Source organism: Plecotus auritus (genome assembly GCF_963455305.1).
Source record: "Plecotus auritus genome assembly, chromosome: 8".
Lineage (NCBI taxonomy): Eukaryota > Metazoa > Chordata > Mammalia > Chiroptera > Vespertilionidae > Plecotus > Plecotus auritus.
The window spans coordinates 24,155,894-24,171,582 of NC_137782.1; the positions used below are offsets into that span (position 1 = coordinate 24,155,894).

At 47.3% G+C, this 15,689-nt stretch overlaps 1 protein-coding gene across 19 annotated transcripts in view; it reads right to left on the reverse strand.

The window, feature by feature from the left end:
• Window positions 1-15,689, reverse strand: part of PTPRT (protein tyrosine phosphatase receptor type T) — a gene marked incomplete at its 3' end in the record, with an annotated part of 976,718 nt that overhangs the window by 150,090 nt on the left and 810,939 nt on the right. For all 19 annotated transcript variants that reach the window (XM_080686646.1, XM_080686642.1, XM_080686645.1 and 16 more), the window contains one exon: window positions 632-767. In XM_080686646.1, the coding sequence (XP_080542772.1) occupies window positions 632-767 (136 nt within the window). The remainder of the gene's footprint in view (window positions 1-631; window positions 768-15,689) is intronic.

Consider the following 15,689-nt stretch of genomic DNA (forward strand, 5'->3'; position numbering starts at 1 on the left):
TAGAGGAAACACACACCATAGGAGAACACTGTGTTAGTTGACCAGATGTGTGCAGGGAGCCATCCTGTTGAGAGGTGACAAGCAGCCCAATCCAGCTGGGAAGGTTCTGTGGGACACAGAGGAAGGAAGGAACTTTCCCTTGAGACTATTCCACTACTGAAAGCTTTATCCCAGTCATGCCCGGAATGCTGCTGCTCGACCAAAGGGAAATCAGGGGTAAAAGAGGATGAGAAGAGCAAAGCATTACTTTTCTGCATCTGCATTTCTGGGCTCATCTGTGTTCCTGGGGCTTCCCGTTATTTTGATGACATGACCAATCACAACAGAGCAGTGAAATTAGAGAAGACCTTTTCATGATATAAAGAATCCCAGGGCACATCAAGGTGGCCAAACCATAGGGATCACTATCCCATAAGAAACTGACCATCTCAGGGCCACACAGAATGCAGGCAGCACATGCCCTCAGCCACCAACAAGAGGAACCACAATTGGCCCAAGTATTTCAGGACCTCGGCAATCATAGCCATAGGTCCTTGCTGGAAAGTGATTAACAGAGCAATGACCTGGCCATGTGACAGTGTTGTAGCCACCTGCACTCGCCATAGTCAGCAGGACAGCAACCCAGACTCACCTCCTTTTGATGGTGAGCATCACGCCCAAGAGAATGATGATGAACATGAGAAGACCAGCGATTACTCCAGCCATCTTCACGGTGTTGTCCACCTGCTTCTCTGGCTCCACAGTGTTAGAATTCTGGGTGGAAGCACCTTGCAGGGGAAAGGGGGAGGATAAAGATGTTGAAAAGGCTCATACATGTAGGTAGGCAATAATGGCAATGACAACGGCTTATATTTATTGAGAGCTAACTGTGTGCCAGGCACTGTGCTAAGGGTGTTACACATATTGTCCCATTCAATCCTTCTGAAGATGAATCCCTTATGAGGTTGGGATTATTATTATATACCCCTCTTTTTTTTTTTTTTTTTTTTTTTTTTTTGCAGATGTAAAAAGGGACATTCAGAGAAATTGAGACCCCTAGAGTTACACAACCTTATCATCCTCCTTATCCTCAATTGGAGGATTTTATCCCTCATACTGCTTATCTCTAGGATCAAGCCATGGAATTACAGTTCCATTCTTGGGTTCATGAAATTATTCCAAACCCTACCTCATCCTTTCAGGTAAATGGTGAAAACAATAGCTTTATGTTAAGGTAGCACAATAAAACCCACTGAATTTACAAAGATAAAAACACAGTTTTGTGTTGTGCCTTACATGAAGCAAATGGTGAGGTAGAAATTTAGTGTTTTAAAAGGAAATTTCCTTGGATTCAAAGAATGCTTGATGTGGGTCCATGTTTTGAATGTAGTACTGATGCTGCAGGCTCTGCCAGACTCGAACTCAGTTCCAGATATAAGTGTCCTCTGCCCCCGGGGCTGGGCCCTCTCATGGATCCACCTTTGTCAGTCCTTACAAACACTCCAACAAGCAGAAATGATTTTCCCATTTTGTAGATGAGAAAACCAAGGGAACTTGCTGAAGGTCACATGGCTAATAAAGGTCAGGGCGAGGATTCCACGGGTTTCTGACCCGAATCTAGGCCTTAAGAGTTAGAAACCCTGTATTCCACTCTCAAGACCCCTGCCCCCATACAATGATTTTGCTAATAGTAAAAGCAAGCAGGCAGAGAATGCCTAAGCTCAATCTCTTCATGTAACATACCAGCGAACAGAGGCAACTTCCCCCTCCAGACACCTGTGTGAACACTGCTGGAGAGCACTGCTGGTCCGGCACCCCGAGGAAACCCCTCCTGATGCTCTTTAGCTTCCCAATGGTGCCAGGATTGTGTGAGGCCCCTAAATCCAAAGCATCCTCTTCCTCACTCGTTCCTATTTTTCTGCTACCTCAGCACCAGCTCATCCATCATCAGAGACATCTTCTCTGGTTGCCTGTGCCCCTGGGAGAGTTCATGTCTTTTCTCTCAATTCTGATAACTCTACAACACTTTGCGCATACCTTAATGTCCCAATATTATTAGTTATTTGTTTCCCCAATGGTCTCCTCCAGTGGTCTGCAAGCTCCTCAGGGGCAAGGTTATGCCTCCTCTATCTTTGCTTCCTCGTGTTAGCCCAGAGCCTGGCTCCTAATAGTTGTTCCCTTAATGTTTGCATTGTTCAATGTTTAGCTGAAGGGATGACATCGCTGCCCACACACATTTGTTCTCATGAAACCAAATTGAGTTTCTCCTTTTCCAGCCACGTGTTCATAGACCTCAGCTGAGTAGAAGGGACATTAATGCTCGTAAGCTATGATTCTGAGTCCCCAGACTCCCTGATGGTTAAGAACATCCCTCCAGCACACGGATGCATCTCCTCTTCTTGCATAAGAGCATCCAGTGTTTACTTTATCAGAGCACCTTCCCCAGACTCTCTTGTAACTTAGACAAGCTGGGTTTACTCAGCCAAGCCTCCCTAGTGAGAAGGGTAAGTCTTCCAGATCAGGGAGTGGGTCCTAGTCACTTCTCTAACACCAGAGTGTAGTCCAGGCCTCCTTCCTTATAATTGTTGGTTAACAGATGGTTACTGAATGACACACAGGCAAGTGAACCACAGTTATTTGCTTCATTCATTAATTTGCTACTGAGTACCCATGAAGTGTGCCAAACTGGGCTGTGTGCCAAACTACGCTATCAGTGGGGTCAGAGTTCCTCCTTTTGGAAGAAGTTATGGAGGAGGGTTTTTTTTTTTTTTTTCTAGTTCCCCTCACTAGCTAAAGACAAAACTAGAGTATCAAATCCCAACACCATCTGCACAGGCTTTACTTATCCAGAGCCAGAGAATTCCTGGGGGAGCCAGCTCACTGCCTCTTTGGCAGGGCTGGGCTCACATTCCAGAGTTGGGGCTGGTTCCCAGTAGCCCCCATGTAGCCCCCCTTTCCCTTTTTGAAGACAAGAATTCTGAGCTATGTCTAGTCCCAGAGACATATGACATGACTAAGCACAAAGGAGGCTGAGCACCTCAGAGCAGTTTCCTTAATAGTGTCAGAGTCTTTGCATTTGGATTTGAAGGGATTGTTGGCTCTGGAGCATCCGCTCACAGGCGTAGCTGAACTTGACTTAGTGCCCGCTATGAGATCCTGTTCTAGAGACTGGGGTACAAAGGCAAAGGAGACCTGCAGAAGATCCCAATTCCCCAGGAACACTGTTATTAGCTTGGTCTATGAGTGTCATACTTTATTCATTCCATACATAATCACAAGCACCCTCTATGTGCCAGGCATTTGGTGATACATAGTGAGAAAACAGGCACAGCTCCTGCCTTCAAAGAGCCTACAATGAGTGTTGGATGGGGCTTAGGGGATAGGCTTAATGAACCAAGAATCAGTAATAGTAAGCTTTCAACTCTATGAAGGATCAGAACTGAGAGGCACATGACACTTGGGAAGTGTATAATGGGGAAATGAATAAGTGATCTCTTCTGGGAGGAAGTGGCCAGTGGGGTGAGCTCCAAAGGAGGACAGGCTCTAACTAGTGGAAGAGAAAGTGAGAAAGTCACATGGGAACAGCAGAAAAAAACAGCACTGGCCCAGGCTGTGTGACGGGGCAAGGATCCCAGAGCATTCAAGAAATGAAAGAAACGTAGTATGATGAGGGTGAGAGAGAAGCTGGAGAGGACAGCACGGGCCAGTCCACACTGGACACAATAGGCCGCAATGAGAGTTTTTGTCCTTAACCCCAAGAAAAATAGAAAGCTATCTGAGTGTTATTTATGAGGCAATGATGCAGTCAGATTTGTATTTCTAACACATCATTCCAGCTTCACTGTGGAGCCAAAGTGGATGGGAGAGATAAATTTTGTAGGCAAATGGGTGGGGGTGATGTAGCCAGACTCAGATAATGGCAGTGCAGACAGAAAGATGCAATAAGAGAGATAATTACCTAAAATAGATATAAATGAAACCTCTTGATGGATTGGATATGGGAATAAGGGAGAGGGGACTGTGGAGGAGGATCACAAGTCTGGCTTTCATAACGAAGTGGATGATGGTGCTTGCTGTTCATGGATTCAGGAAACAATAGAAAAGGAATAGCTTTAGAGGGAAAATGTGTGTGTTTGGGGAAATCTGAGCTTGAGAGATACTCTAGAAAAGTAGGAGCTCTAAAAGGTCTGAGCTGGAGGTAAAACTGTGTGACTCCTATGCACCTAGATGGTACTTGAAGCTGGGAGTTGATGAAGTCAACCAGGGGGAGAATGAAGAGTGAAAGGAGATGCAGACTTAGATAGAGACTGGAAGGTCTGTGGTATTTAGTGAGTGGGTCGAGGAAGATGAGCCTGCATAGGAGAAGGAGAAGAACTGGCCAGACAGGTAAGAAAAAGAACCAGGTGTATTGTGTCCTAGCACCAATAGAAGAGGGTGTTTTAAGAAGGAAGAAGAAATTAACAGTGCCAAGCACTGCTCCTAAGATAGAATCAAGCTCTATACCCAGATGAAAGTGAGATCTCGGATGCGTACTTGAAAACCTTTCCCAATAAGTTCTAAGATGTTTCTAAACAGAAGCACCTTCAGCAGTGATCAGGAACTAGCAATGTGACATACTTGGGGGTCACAGAGCATCTGAGACATTCAGAGAGGCCACCTCAAAGGCCACAGCCCAGTGATTTAGACAGATTCAATGAATTCAGCCGAGAGTCATCTAACTGACATGCCAGACTCTATACAGCAAAGTTATGTGAGGAGCCATGCTTGGCAGGTCCACCTAGGCTCCAGATACAGGGACATGAACAACCCCTGGGACATGACAAGTCTAACTCCCACTTCAGCATCCTTTTACGGGCCTTTGCTCTGGCTGCTGGGAATCTGTGCCTCTGTTCACAAAGGAAGTGCTGACAGTGTTCAAAGGGGATATACTATAGAGGAATGGGCTCTGGGATCAAAGGCCAGGCAGGATGCACATGTGGCTGCTACATCTGAGAGGAAAACGAGAGGGATAGAGACAGAGGATAAGCCAGTCCTGGTCTTGTTGCAGCCAGGAATGTGTCCATGGGGCTCCACGAGCAGATGAGACCTGTGATAGGACTTAGGAAGCACATGAGGTTGGCTAATGATGGGGGCTCCTGGCATTGTGATCAGCTGTCTCAGGCAGGCGCGGAGCTCCTTATCAAATAGAAGCTCATATCACTACTTCTTTAAAATTTAGCTTAAATGTGCTGATCCATTACTGGGTGCCGAGCAATGTGCTAAGCACTTTTCACATAATAAGTCACTTGATCTTCTTAACACTCGACGCAGAATGAGCTAGTTTTATTTTCTCTTTTATATAGATTAGAAATGTTCACAAAAGGGTGACGTGACCTGTCCCAGGCATTAATCTAATTAATGAGTTTCAGAGCTGGGATTCTGAGTTTGGGACTCATCCCTTATCACTACAATGAACTGTCCTTGATGGAGTTGTAGTTAAGGAAATGCCAGCTCTCAGTCCACATAGAAGGATAGCCATCTGACACACTGGCCTGAAATCCAAGGGAACTCTTCGGAGAGGCAGAACTGGGAACCATTCAGCAATATGGTAGTTACATTCCATTTGCCCTAAGCCCATCCTTTTCATGAGAGTCAAATCCCAAAAAGCTCTGTCCCTGGCCCTGGATGACTTGTATCAATTAAGCAGGAACTGGGAGTCTGAGAAATGAGAGAAGGGGAGGCATCTGAATGTATCCTCTTCATCTCCCTCCTCCACTGGGAGCCAACCTGAGAATAGTCCAAGTAAATCAGAACTGGCAACGAGGTACCAAGTGGTGGATTTATCCACCTGGAGCAGCTTCAAGGCTCCACTTGAGTCCTTTGTAGGATGTAGTTTTCAAAACAACCTTGTGAACTCAGCCTGCACTAGCAGAGGACCCCTGTCTACAACATGAGACTGCGCGCCTGACCTCCTACCCCAGCCAGCTGTGCCCTCCAAGCTCTAAGCGCCCCCAAAAGGCTGAACCAGTCCTCTCCAAGCAGCCGATGCTAACCCTGCTCTTGACTCTTTCCACAAAAGCTATTGTGGCATAGAATCTAGTCCCCTCCTAGCTCCAGCTCAGAGTCCACATCTGGCTTTCACCATACTACTTGTCCACTTTTGCACATGAACACATGGTGCCCAAGGCATGGCTCTTGGTCTCTTGAAGTCTGTGCCCCCCTCTCAATATTCACCCCACACATAGGACCCAGTCACCATGTTCTGTCTCTCCTACTGCCTCCTTCCATGTTACCAAACAACCATGATGGTTTATATTCCCCAAGGTCTCCTAGGACCCAGCAAGGGCAATGATGTTCAGCTCCACTCTGCATTAGAAGGACCAATTTGATGAGGCTTGTCCGGTTGGGGATCCCAGCCTCTGAGAGAGAGCTCCAGGGTGAAGATAGGCCAAGAGCCTTGCCACTCAAAGTGTGGTCCACTGACCAGCAACATCAGCATCACTTTGGGAACTTATCACAAATGCAGAATCTCGGGCCCCACCCCAGATCTACTGAATCACCATTTATCAAGGACTCTAGGTGATTTGGTTGCTCATTAAAATCCAGATATCATTGGCTTTGGAGGAGCTGAAGTCAGAATCAGGGCTTCTCAGCCTAGAGAAGGGAAGATTCATATGAGTCCTAATCTTGCCTTCCAAAAGTTAAAGGACCATTGTGAAGGATGGAATGGACTTGGTCCCTTGAATTTTAAAAGTCAGAGCTAATACTAATGGGTAGAAGTGACAGGGACAGATTTGGGGCCAACTCAAGAAAAGGATTTAATGTGGAAGTGTTATCATTCTGAGGCCCAGCCCAGCCCCTTTCAATGTGGCATTATGATGTAGAGAGGAGCACAAAAGCAGTGATGGTTCCCAAGTCCTTTCCAGAGTTAGCCCTCCCTTTACCTACCTACTCTGTCTCCACCTGGTCTCGCCTCCTAGGCTTCTGGGATGCTCAACCGAGCCCTCTATATCTTGACCTTTCTTCTCTGCTATTGACCCCACCTCCCACCTCAACCCAGCAACCCTTGTTTCCAGGGACACCCATGCTCTGGGTGAAAGACAATCTTCCTGTCATCCTTAGAGCCATGAGACTCCCATGGGGCCCACCTGTAGACCCCCAAGTTACCAACAAAGGCAGGAAAATGTGCCACCAACAATGAAAGGCACTGTCTGGGCACACAGCGTGCTCCCCATCAAGCAGAAGAGACCAAATGACCTCTAATGCTCCTTCTTGAGGTTTGAGATGCTATGGTTTTATGAGATTGGTCTAAAGTAATGGGTTTAAAATTAGAAATACATGAGCTTGCTTCCAGACTCCATCACTAACTCATTGTGTGACCCTGATCAAAGCTGTTAACCAAATGCAATCTGATATCCTCATTTATAAAATAGGGAGTAAAAGCCAAGTTCACAGAGATTTTCTAAGGATAAAATGTAACAATGGAAATAAAAATGCTTGGAAAACTCTGAGGAACTGCTCACACATGTGGCACACTGACAGCATGACCTTGGAACTGGTGCTAGAGAGACAGCAGGGTGTTTTGGTGTCTATAAACTGTGGGTGCACAGTGGGCACTGGGGCAATGCTTCCTTGCAACCTGCTGCCCTAGTTCATCCAATTCTCAGGATGAAGGCAGGCAGAGCCCCCAGAGTGATTCATTTCACTTCCTCTATAGGCCAGGCCTGTATCAGGCTCACATGTGGATGACTTAATGGCAGCAATAGCATAATTTGGCAACAAGGGATTAATGATTCATTCTCAAAGTGTTCTCACTGGCTACAGGCCCAGTAAATATACGGAGCAAAAATAGAAGTTGCAAATAAAGAACATCTAATTGCAATTGATAAAACCAAGTAAATCCCCGTGGAAGCCTAACGCACGCTGATGATCATTGCTGATGGTGAGGAAAGGAAGCCGACTCTCGGAGACACAACTCCTAAAAGTTGAAGTCTTGAAAATACTCAGTCGCCTCTTAGCTGTCCAAGGGCATATTATCCCCCAATCTTAGCATGTTGGCAGTTCACCCATCTACTTAATGAGTTCCTTGATGAGTTTCTCTGCTTTTACTCTGGCTTTGTGTGCACCTACCGCTCAGTAGAGAGAAGCTTTGAAACCCTGCATCTGAGCTGCTGCTACCTCTACGTTAAGCATTGCAGGCTTCTCTGATTATGGGAGTTTTTCCAAGAGGAGGCAACAGGGAAAAGATGAGGAAGCTGGGCAACTTTCTAGTTCTTCTAAAGCCAGGTACACACCAAATCCCTTCTTGCTTTTGCTGGAAGTGAATTCTCAGAATGGTAGGCTATTTTTAAGATGAAACTGAAGTCCAGATAGGAAAAGAGTTGGTAGGAAAGCATCTGGATCCTTCATTAGATGAAAGCCTCCAGTCTTTACAAATTGCATCCCAAGGCGTCGAGAGCATTTGTGACTGTGACCATGAACTAGGTTGGCAGTATTTGAGGACAGAGATTGTAGCGAACAGGAGGGGTGCGAGAAGCCTGGGGAGAAACGAATGCTGTTGCTGACTTTTCTTTTAATGGAAAAATGTGGATTCCAGATATTTCACACGAGTAAGTGTGATGTTGATACAGAACAAAAAAAATACATAGACCAGATGATTAAGTCAGATTTTCTTTTCATTCCATTTACTAAAGAAGGGAATAACCACTAGAAACCACCACAGGCTCCGCAGTAGTCAGCATCCAACTGGGAAAAGGGAAACTTCACAAGAACGAGGGGTTAGGACTGCAACCCATCTTTTAAGTGCTCCAAACACTTAAACTGAAGCAAATTTACAAAAGAAGTGGTACCCAGGGTTCAGGAGAGGATGGTGAGGCAACCCAGAGGGTGACATCACAAGCCATTACCCAGCCCAGGCTGGAAAGACAAAGGGCAGAGGTGGGGCCATCTGTGCCCAGAGGTCAGGGTCCCCAACAGAAGTGAGACTTGGAGAACTGTGTCAGGCCTGTACAGTTCTTCCCTCTTGAGGCCACAAGGGAAGCCTTATCCTTCCTCTTGCTCCACAGTTGATGTCTCCTTTTGGCCAAACCCGGTCACCACTTGACATGAGGCCCAAGAGTCACCTGCATATCCCAGCACAGTAGGGGGTGAGCAACAGATGGATCTGAGGCCAAATAGGCCAAGGGCCAGCATGCGTTTTTCTAGTTTCACCTCGTTGCCACTTTTGAGCTGTGTCTGGACTTGTACCTCCAGAGGAATGTCCAGTACTGTGTCTTGCACAAAGTCATGGCCAAGATGGCTTTCGGGACAGCCAGGTGTAAAACTGGACTGTTTCTACAAGAGTCAGGATACCTGACCACATGTGAAACAGAAATATTATTAACAACAAAGAGTTAACATAGACTGGGAGTTTTTACTACAAGCCAGGATGCTGTTTTAAGCCCTTCATTTATACTATCTCTTTTCATCCTCACTACAATGCTATGAAGTGGGTTTTCTCACCCTACCCACTTCAGAGATGGGAAAACTGAGGCTCAGAGAGACTAAGTAATAGTAGCAAGTGGCAGAGATGGGATTTGAACCCTGGCAGTCTGCTACAGAGCTTATTCTCTTTAAATCATTATACCATTCTGCCACCTCTCCCACAAACAGGGGGGAGACATTGCTAAGCAGGGAAATCTGGTTGTCTTTCCTCAAATATCAGGAAGAAAAATATAGACTGGTATTTAGGGGATCTAGACCCTGATCATGACTGGCAGATTAAGATGCCTTTGCATCTATTCCTGTCCCTGCTCAGTTTGCCACCTGCTTGTATCATGCAGCTCTATTTATCCCAGCCTTTCTTTAAGATTATCTCATCTCCTCTCATGCCCTCTCACCAACATATAATATTCTAATATCCAAGGGATTGATGAACATGTCATATGAATCTTGTTATAAGGGCCAAATTATACAGACTTTGCTCAAATGATATTTACACTTGACCTTTTAAACTTAAGTTCCCTCATCCTTTTCATTTTCCTTGTATATCAGCCACCATCTCCAAGCCCTTAATATATTGCATTTAGCTTTATTATTAATCTCTGGTCTTTCTCTATAATACCTTTCTTGATATTTAGCAACCAAAGCATCCCATATAATTTCACCGGGAGACAAGTCTGGCTTAAGTTTAGGGAACTATTTTCTACTTTATTTCCAATACTCTTTCTTTGATCTCACGATGACTAATTTTTTAAATTGCTGGCTACCTCCCCTGCATCTCAGAATGCACCTCCATCACGAGATCTGGTGGATAATGGAGTACATAAGAAGGATTATTCCATCATTCTTCTAAGTGATATCACCTAGGATGTTTCTCAAAGTAATAAATAAATTGCCTCAATTCATCATATGACAGTAATTGCTTTCACCCAAGATTTAACTTGGGAGTCAATGTCAAGTAGCTGGAAAATACTACAGAGAAACAGGATTTTCAAAGATAGCTCTACCCTGGCTGTGGAAAGCCACTGAATAAGTACTGAGTTAAAGTATAAAGAAGATACAGATTTATAACATCCCAGACTCCCTCAGTATTACCCAGCCAGTCCTTAGAGGCGGGAATCGACTTCATCACAGACGATACAACTGAAGCTGCTAAACATTGCCGACCGAGGCTGCCCTCTTTCCCAGGCTTTAATGGAGGTTAGCACCCCAGGAGATAGAAATAGCTTTAATTGATTGTTTGAAAGCACGCTGGCCACACAAATAAATTGTTCCTCAAGTGCTGATTGCGCTTGGTCCCAGGCGTCTCCCGAATCTCTGTTTTCAGGTAGGCCTTGTTTTGCACAGCGAATGTTCTGTGTAGGTCAAATTCTAGTTCAATCATGTTACACATGGTAGGAAAGGAGGCTATATAAACCCTGAGGGTGAATCGCTACAGGGTGCAAGAAAACTCCTTTATTCTAATTTTTTTAAAAAAGCATTTGGAATTCAGCACAATGGACTTAGTTAAGACCAGTCATGACGGACTGACGTCGGGCACTGTCATTATTGACACATCCCTTGTAAGGCATATCCTTTCAAAGCTGTACTGGTGGTGGGCAGAGAACCCCTTTATGTTTCCCATGGTCTCAACTGCCCCCCCTTGTGCCCAGGGAAGGCCTTCCGCAGGAGTGCCAGGACCCTAGTCCGTGACCAGAGTAGGACTGTAAGCTATGGCTAAAGTTGGGTGTGACACTGTCTAGGAACCCAGAGATGGGTGCACTTTGTCGACTGGTCTAGACATCAGGACACAGTTAAGGTTAAGGACCAGGATGTGGCTGGGATAAGGGTCAAATCTGAAGGAGGAATCAGAAGTCAGCTGGTGGCTAGAGTTTGGGAGGGTTCTGCTGGTCAGTCTGTACTCATGGGCACAGTCAACCTATGCCCATGAAACCACACAAAGCTAAGTGGCCTCCAAATGGATTAGACCCATATATTGGTCTCAGGAGCACCAACTCAAGCCTTGGCCACCAAGGAGAAGTCTTGGGCATTGCCCAATGTATGTGGTGCCTGGAAGATAATGAAGATAATGGATCTGCAGGTGAGGTGATTCATAGACACACCTGCTGTCTGGGAGCTCACTAACATATTTGGAGAGAGAAGCGTGCAAGCTGCCAATCCGAACACAGTGGGATGGGTGCTAATAAACAGCTATGGAAAGAGAAGGGCACGCAGGATTCTGCTTAGGCACGCCTGGACTACACACTTCATTTCCACATGTCCAGAGCAACATGGGACAGGTCAAGCATCTCTGAGACCACTTCCTCCCCAGCTCCCTGTGGTCCAGACCAGTCTGTCCTGCTGATGAGGAAGGCAGGCCAAGTCCGCTCAGCCTGAGGCCCTGGCTCCTGCAGCAGAAATCTGTGTGCTGAGCCAGGAGCCCAGGCGGCTCAAAGCTGCTTAACCCACGTCCTGAGTTGGGGATTAAGGATTTAGTTTGAAGAGCAGATGTAAAAGAGAACACTCGCTCTTTTGGATGCTCTGCGGCAAAGTCCCTTCAGACTTTCCCAGGATCAGAGAGCGTGTGGCCGCACTGAGCAGACGCGTTCTTCCTGTAGAGTCGGAGCAGTCCTGGGGCAGCTGGCGGACGGGGAGCCTTCGCAGGAGCAGTCAGTGGAAAGATAAGCGCAGAAGCTGACCTGGGATGGTCTACGGGCCATACAGTGCCAGGACTCTGAGAACAGGTTACGACAGCCTGGTTGGTGAGGGAGAGGCCAAGGCCAGGAGGCAACCAGCACAGGTGCCGAGACCATTCAAAGGCAGGAGGCAGGACCAGGAAGAGGGCATCAGAGCCACAGAGTGGAGACAGTCCTGAGCCAAATGTGGGATGCAGCCAAAAGGGGACCCCCGGGGAGCCCCGCTGAGATGGCAGCTCTTGGCCTTGGTCTCCGTGAGGTCTGCAAAGCACAGCTCTGAGAGTGGCCCCGTCCACTGCCCAGGGGTCAGGAGTGCTGCGTCTCCGAGTGCACTAGTTCCTGAGGCGGTTGTAACAAACGATCACAGGCTGGGTGTTGAAAACAACTGAAATTTGGAGACACAAGGTCTGAAGTCAAGGGATGAGCAGGGCTCCCCTGAGACAGGGCAGAGTCCTTCCTGGCCCCTCTTCCTGGCTGTGGTGGTGGCTGGCAGTCCTTGGCATTCTAATCTCTGCCTCTCATCACACAGTCCTCTTTGTGTCTCTGTCTTCTGTGCTATTTCTCTTCTTGTAAGGACACCGGTCATATTAGATTAGAGCCACCCATGACTTCATCTTCACTAATAACATCTGCAAAGATCCTCTTTTAAATAAGGTCACATTCACAGGAACGAGGGGTTAGGACTGCAACCCATCTTTTCTGGGAGACACAATTCAACCCATCACAGCAGGTTCAGCTGAGTCATGATCCAAGCAGCCTGGGAATGGGCCACCCACGGGAGGGAGGTCTTTGCATTTCATAAGTCAAATCAAATGCTAATAGGAGTCAGGGCCCAATGGAGAGCACGTGGGAAGAGGGACAAGACTCCTGGGTGGTTACAGACTCAGCGGAACAGGAGGCTTCTAGAAGGACATGTCCTGGCTTTATCTGTCTGAACAGGGCATCAGGGTGCACCAGGGGCTGAGGCAGCCCTAAAGCTCTTACTCAGAAACATAATTCAATTCTTTCCAACTGACTCCGGCCAAATTGATGTCCCCCCCTCTCCCCACCCCGAAGTGACAGCACTGCCTGACTCAATAGGGCAGGAAGGGGGAGGAGAGGCAAAGATCTGCTCGGCTCGGGCAGCTTTGTCCAAATCTTGCCTCTGGAATAGGCAGCTGGCAGCAAACATCAGAGAGCCTGAAAAGGAGAGAGGTGCACAGGAGGGGGCGAGCCATCTCTAGGGAGGATTAGTGGAAGCATAAGCGGGATCAGAGCGAACAGCCAGTCAGCATGCAGCATGGAATTCAGATTAGTGCAGCGAAACTGAGCGAGGGTAATAAAACCAGCAGTGGGAATGGCATCGATTGTTGAGATTCCAGCCAAAATCCACCATGAACATGTTTTCTTTCTTCTAGACTCTGCCCCTCAGTTTTGAAAGCAGCAACACTGAGTCTCTGTTCTGTACGGAAAGCTGATCTGTGCCCCTTCCCAAAGGATGGGAAAAGCAGCTCTTCTGTAAGCAAGAGAGGACAGAAGCAGAAGCCAAGATCGAGTGCGCAGTGCCTGTTACTGCTTACTCGGAGGCCTGGGGAGGTCTCCCCTGTGATGCCCGGGCTCCCTCCCCCAGCCCGACCTCCCCTGGGCCAGCACCATGCGAGCCCAGGCTGGGCAGTGGGCCCAGTGGGGCTGCACCAGCAGATCTGGGGGAGCCCCATTCAAAAGCTCCAGAAAGTCAGTCTCTAGGAAGCTTGGCAGGGGGAATGGGATACTGGGAACTGGCCGTTTACTAAGCCTCGACTCTGTGCACATTCACTTCTGTTTAGCAGCTGGGCACAGAGACAGTGAAGACCTTTAACCTCTAGCTCTTCACTGTTCACAACGCCACCTGTGGTTTCTGAGCCCGTGACATGTGGCTGGTGTGGCTGTGGAACCGAATGTTAAAGTTTATTTCATGTCAACGAATTTAAATTTAAAGACGGAAGCAGTGTACAGTATGCTTGATTGTAAACAGTGTTGACCTTTTTTAGGATTACATTTTACTTTAACTGTTTAAAATTTAGCATCTGAACTGAGAAGTGCTGCACATGTAAAATTCACACCAGATTTCAAAGACTCAGTGCAAAGAAAGAATGTAAAATATCTCTCATTCATAATTTGAAAATATTGATTACATGTTAAAATGACAATATTTTGTATACACTGGGTTCAATGAACTACGTTTAAATTAATTTCACCTGTTACTTTTCTAATGCGACTTAAAATTATGTAACAGCTGAAATGCTATTTTTACTTAACAGTGCAATTCTCAGGGTTTTCAACAGGGGGTGCTTTTGCCCCTCAGGGAACATTTGGAACGTCAGGAGATCTATTTGTTGTGACAACGCAGAGATAAGTGCTATGGGAATCGAATGGATAGGGGTCAGGGATGCTCCTAAACATCCTACAATGTCCAGGTCAGCTCCCCCCGCCCCCCAATAAAGAATCTGCCCCCAGATGTCTCTTGTGTCAAGATTGAGGAGCCCTGTCTTAGAGCATCGGGTCCTTGAAGGAAAGGCTAGCAGGTCAGAGTGACCTGAAGAGCTAGTTGGAGTCAACTGAGCAAAGAAGTGAAAGCCGCTCTCACACGTAGTGCTCACAATCAACCACTTCTCCAGAGGGAGGGGGAAGTCCGGAGGAGAGAAGTAACATGCCCAGGATCACCAGGCAGCGAGTGGCAGAGCTCAGATTGAACTCAGTCTCAACCCCCTCTGAATGCCACCTGTTCCTCGCGTCTACCGCCATCACTCAGACCCGGGCGGTCATCATTTACATCAGCCATTCTTGCTCGCAGGGGACAAGCGTGCACAAAACACACTTGAAAGGGACCGCCAGCTCAGAGAGAAACGCTCGCAGGCACCTCACCCATCAAACACAGCTGAGGAGGGAAGGGAATAAATGGAGCCCAGGGAAGTAAACATGTCAGAGGGGGCCATTCCAACGCCTCAGGAGGCAGAGGCGAGAGGGAGGAACAAATGTGCCCGAGGTGGGACTGGCTCAGTTGAAAGGAGGCATGATCAGGCTGCTTGACGTGAACAGAGCCCAGGGATCAATGACCCGCAAAACAGAGCAGCTCACACACTCTGAGATGCATGGCTTCTCCACAAAGTGGGTGTGAGCACAATGGTGAGTCACTTTCCTCTCAGGGTCACATGTGTCCCCCTGCAACTGTAACCCCTCCTGGGATGAGGGGGGCGCTAGAGGGCTGTGGCAGCGTGGGCAAGGGGCTGGCACTTGGTGCAGGCCTGCTCTGGGCTGCTCCTGAATAGGGCCCTCCTGAGGGTCCCCAGATGTAATCTTTTTTCCTTCCCTCGACTATTTGAGAGTAAGCTGGTGAGTCCCTAATGCAGCTTTGAATATGACTCTAGAGCAAGTGTGACAATTAGCGGTGCAGGTGAGACAAGGTTATACAACTTGCTGAAGGTAATATAACTAGGGAGTGCTAAGATGCCATTTCTGGGGAGTCGGTAGTGACACCTTGGTCTATGGGGGTCAAGAGCAGGGACACAACTTGGCTGTGGTGACTACTGTTGGGGCGTTGCCCAAATCTCCCATGCT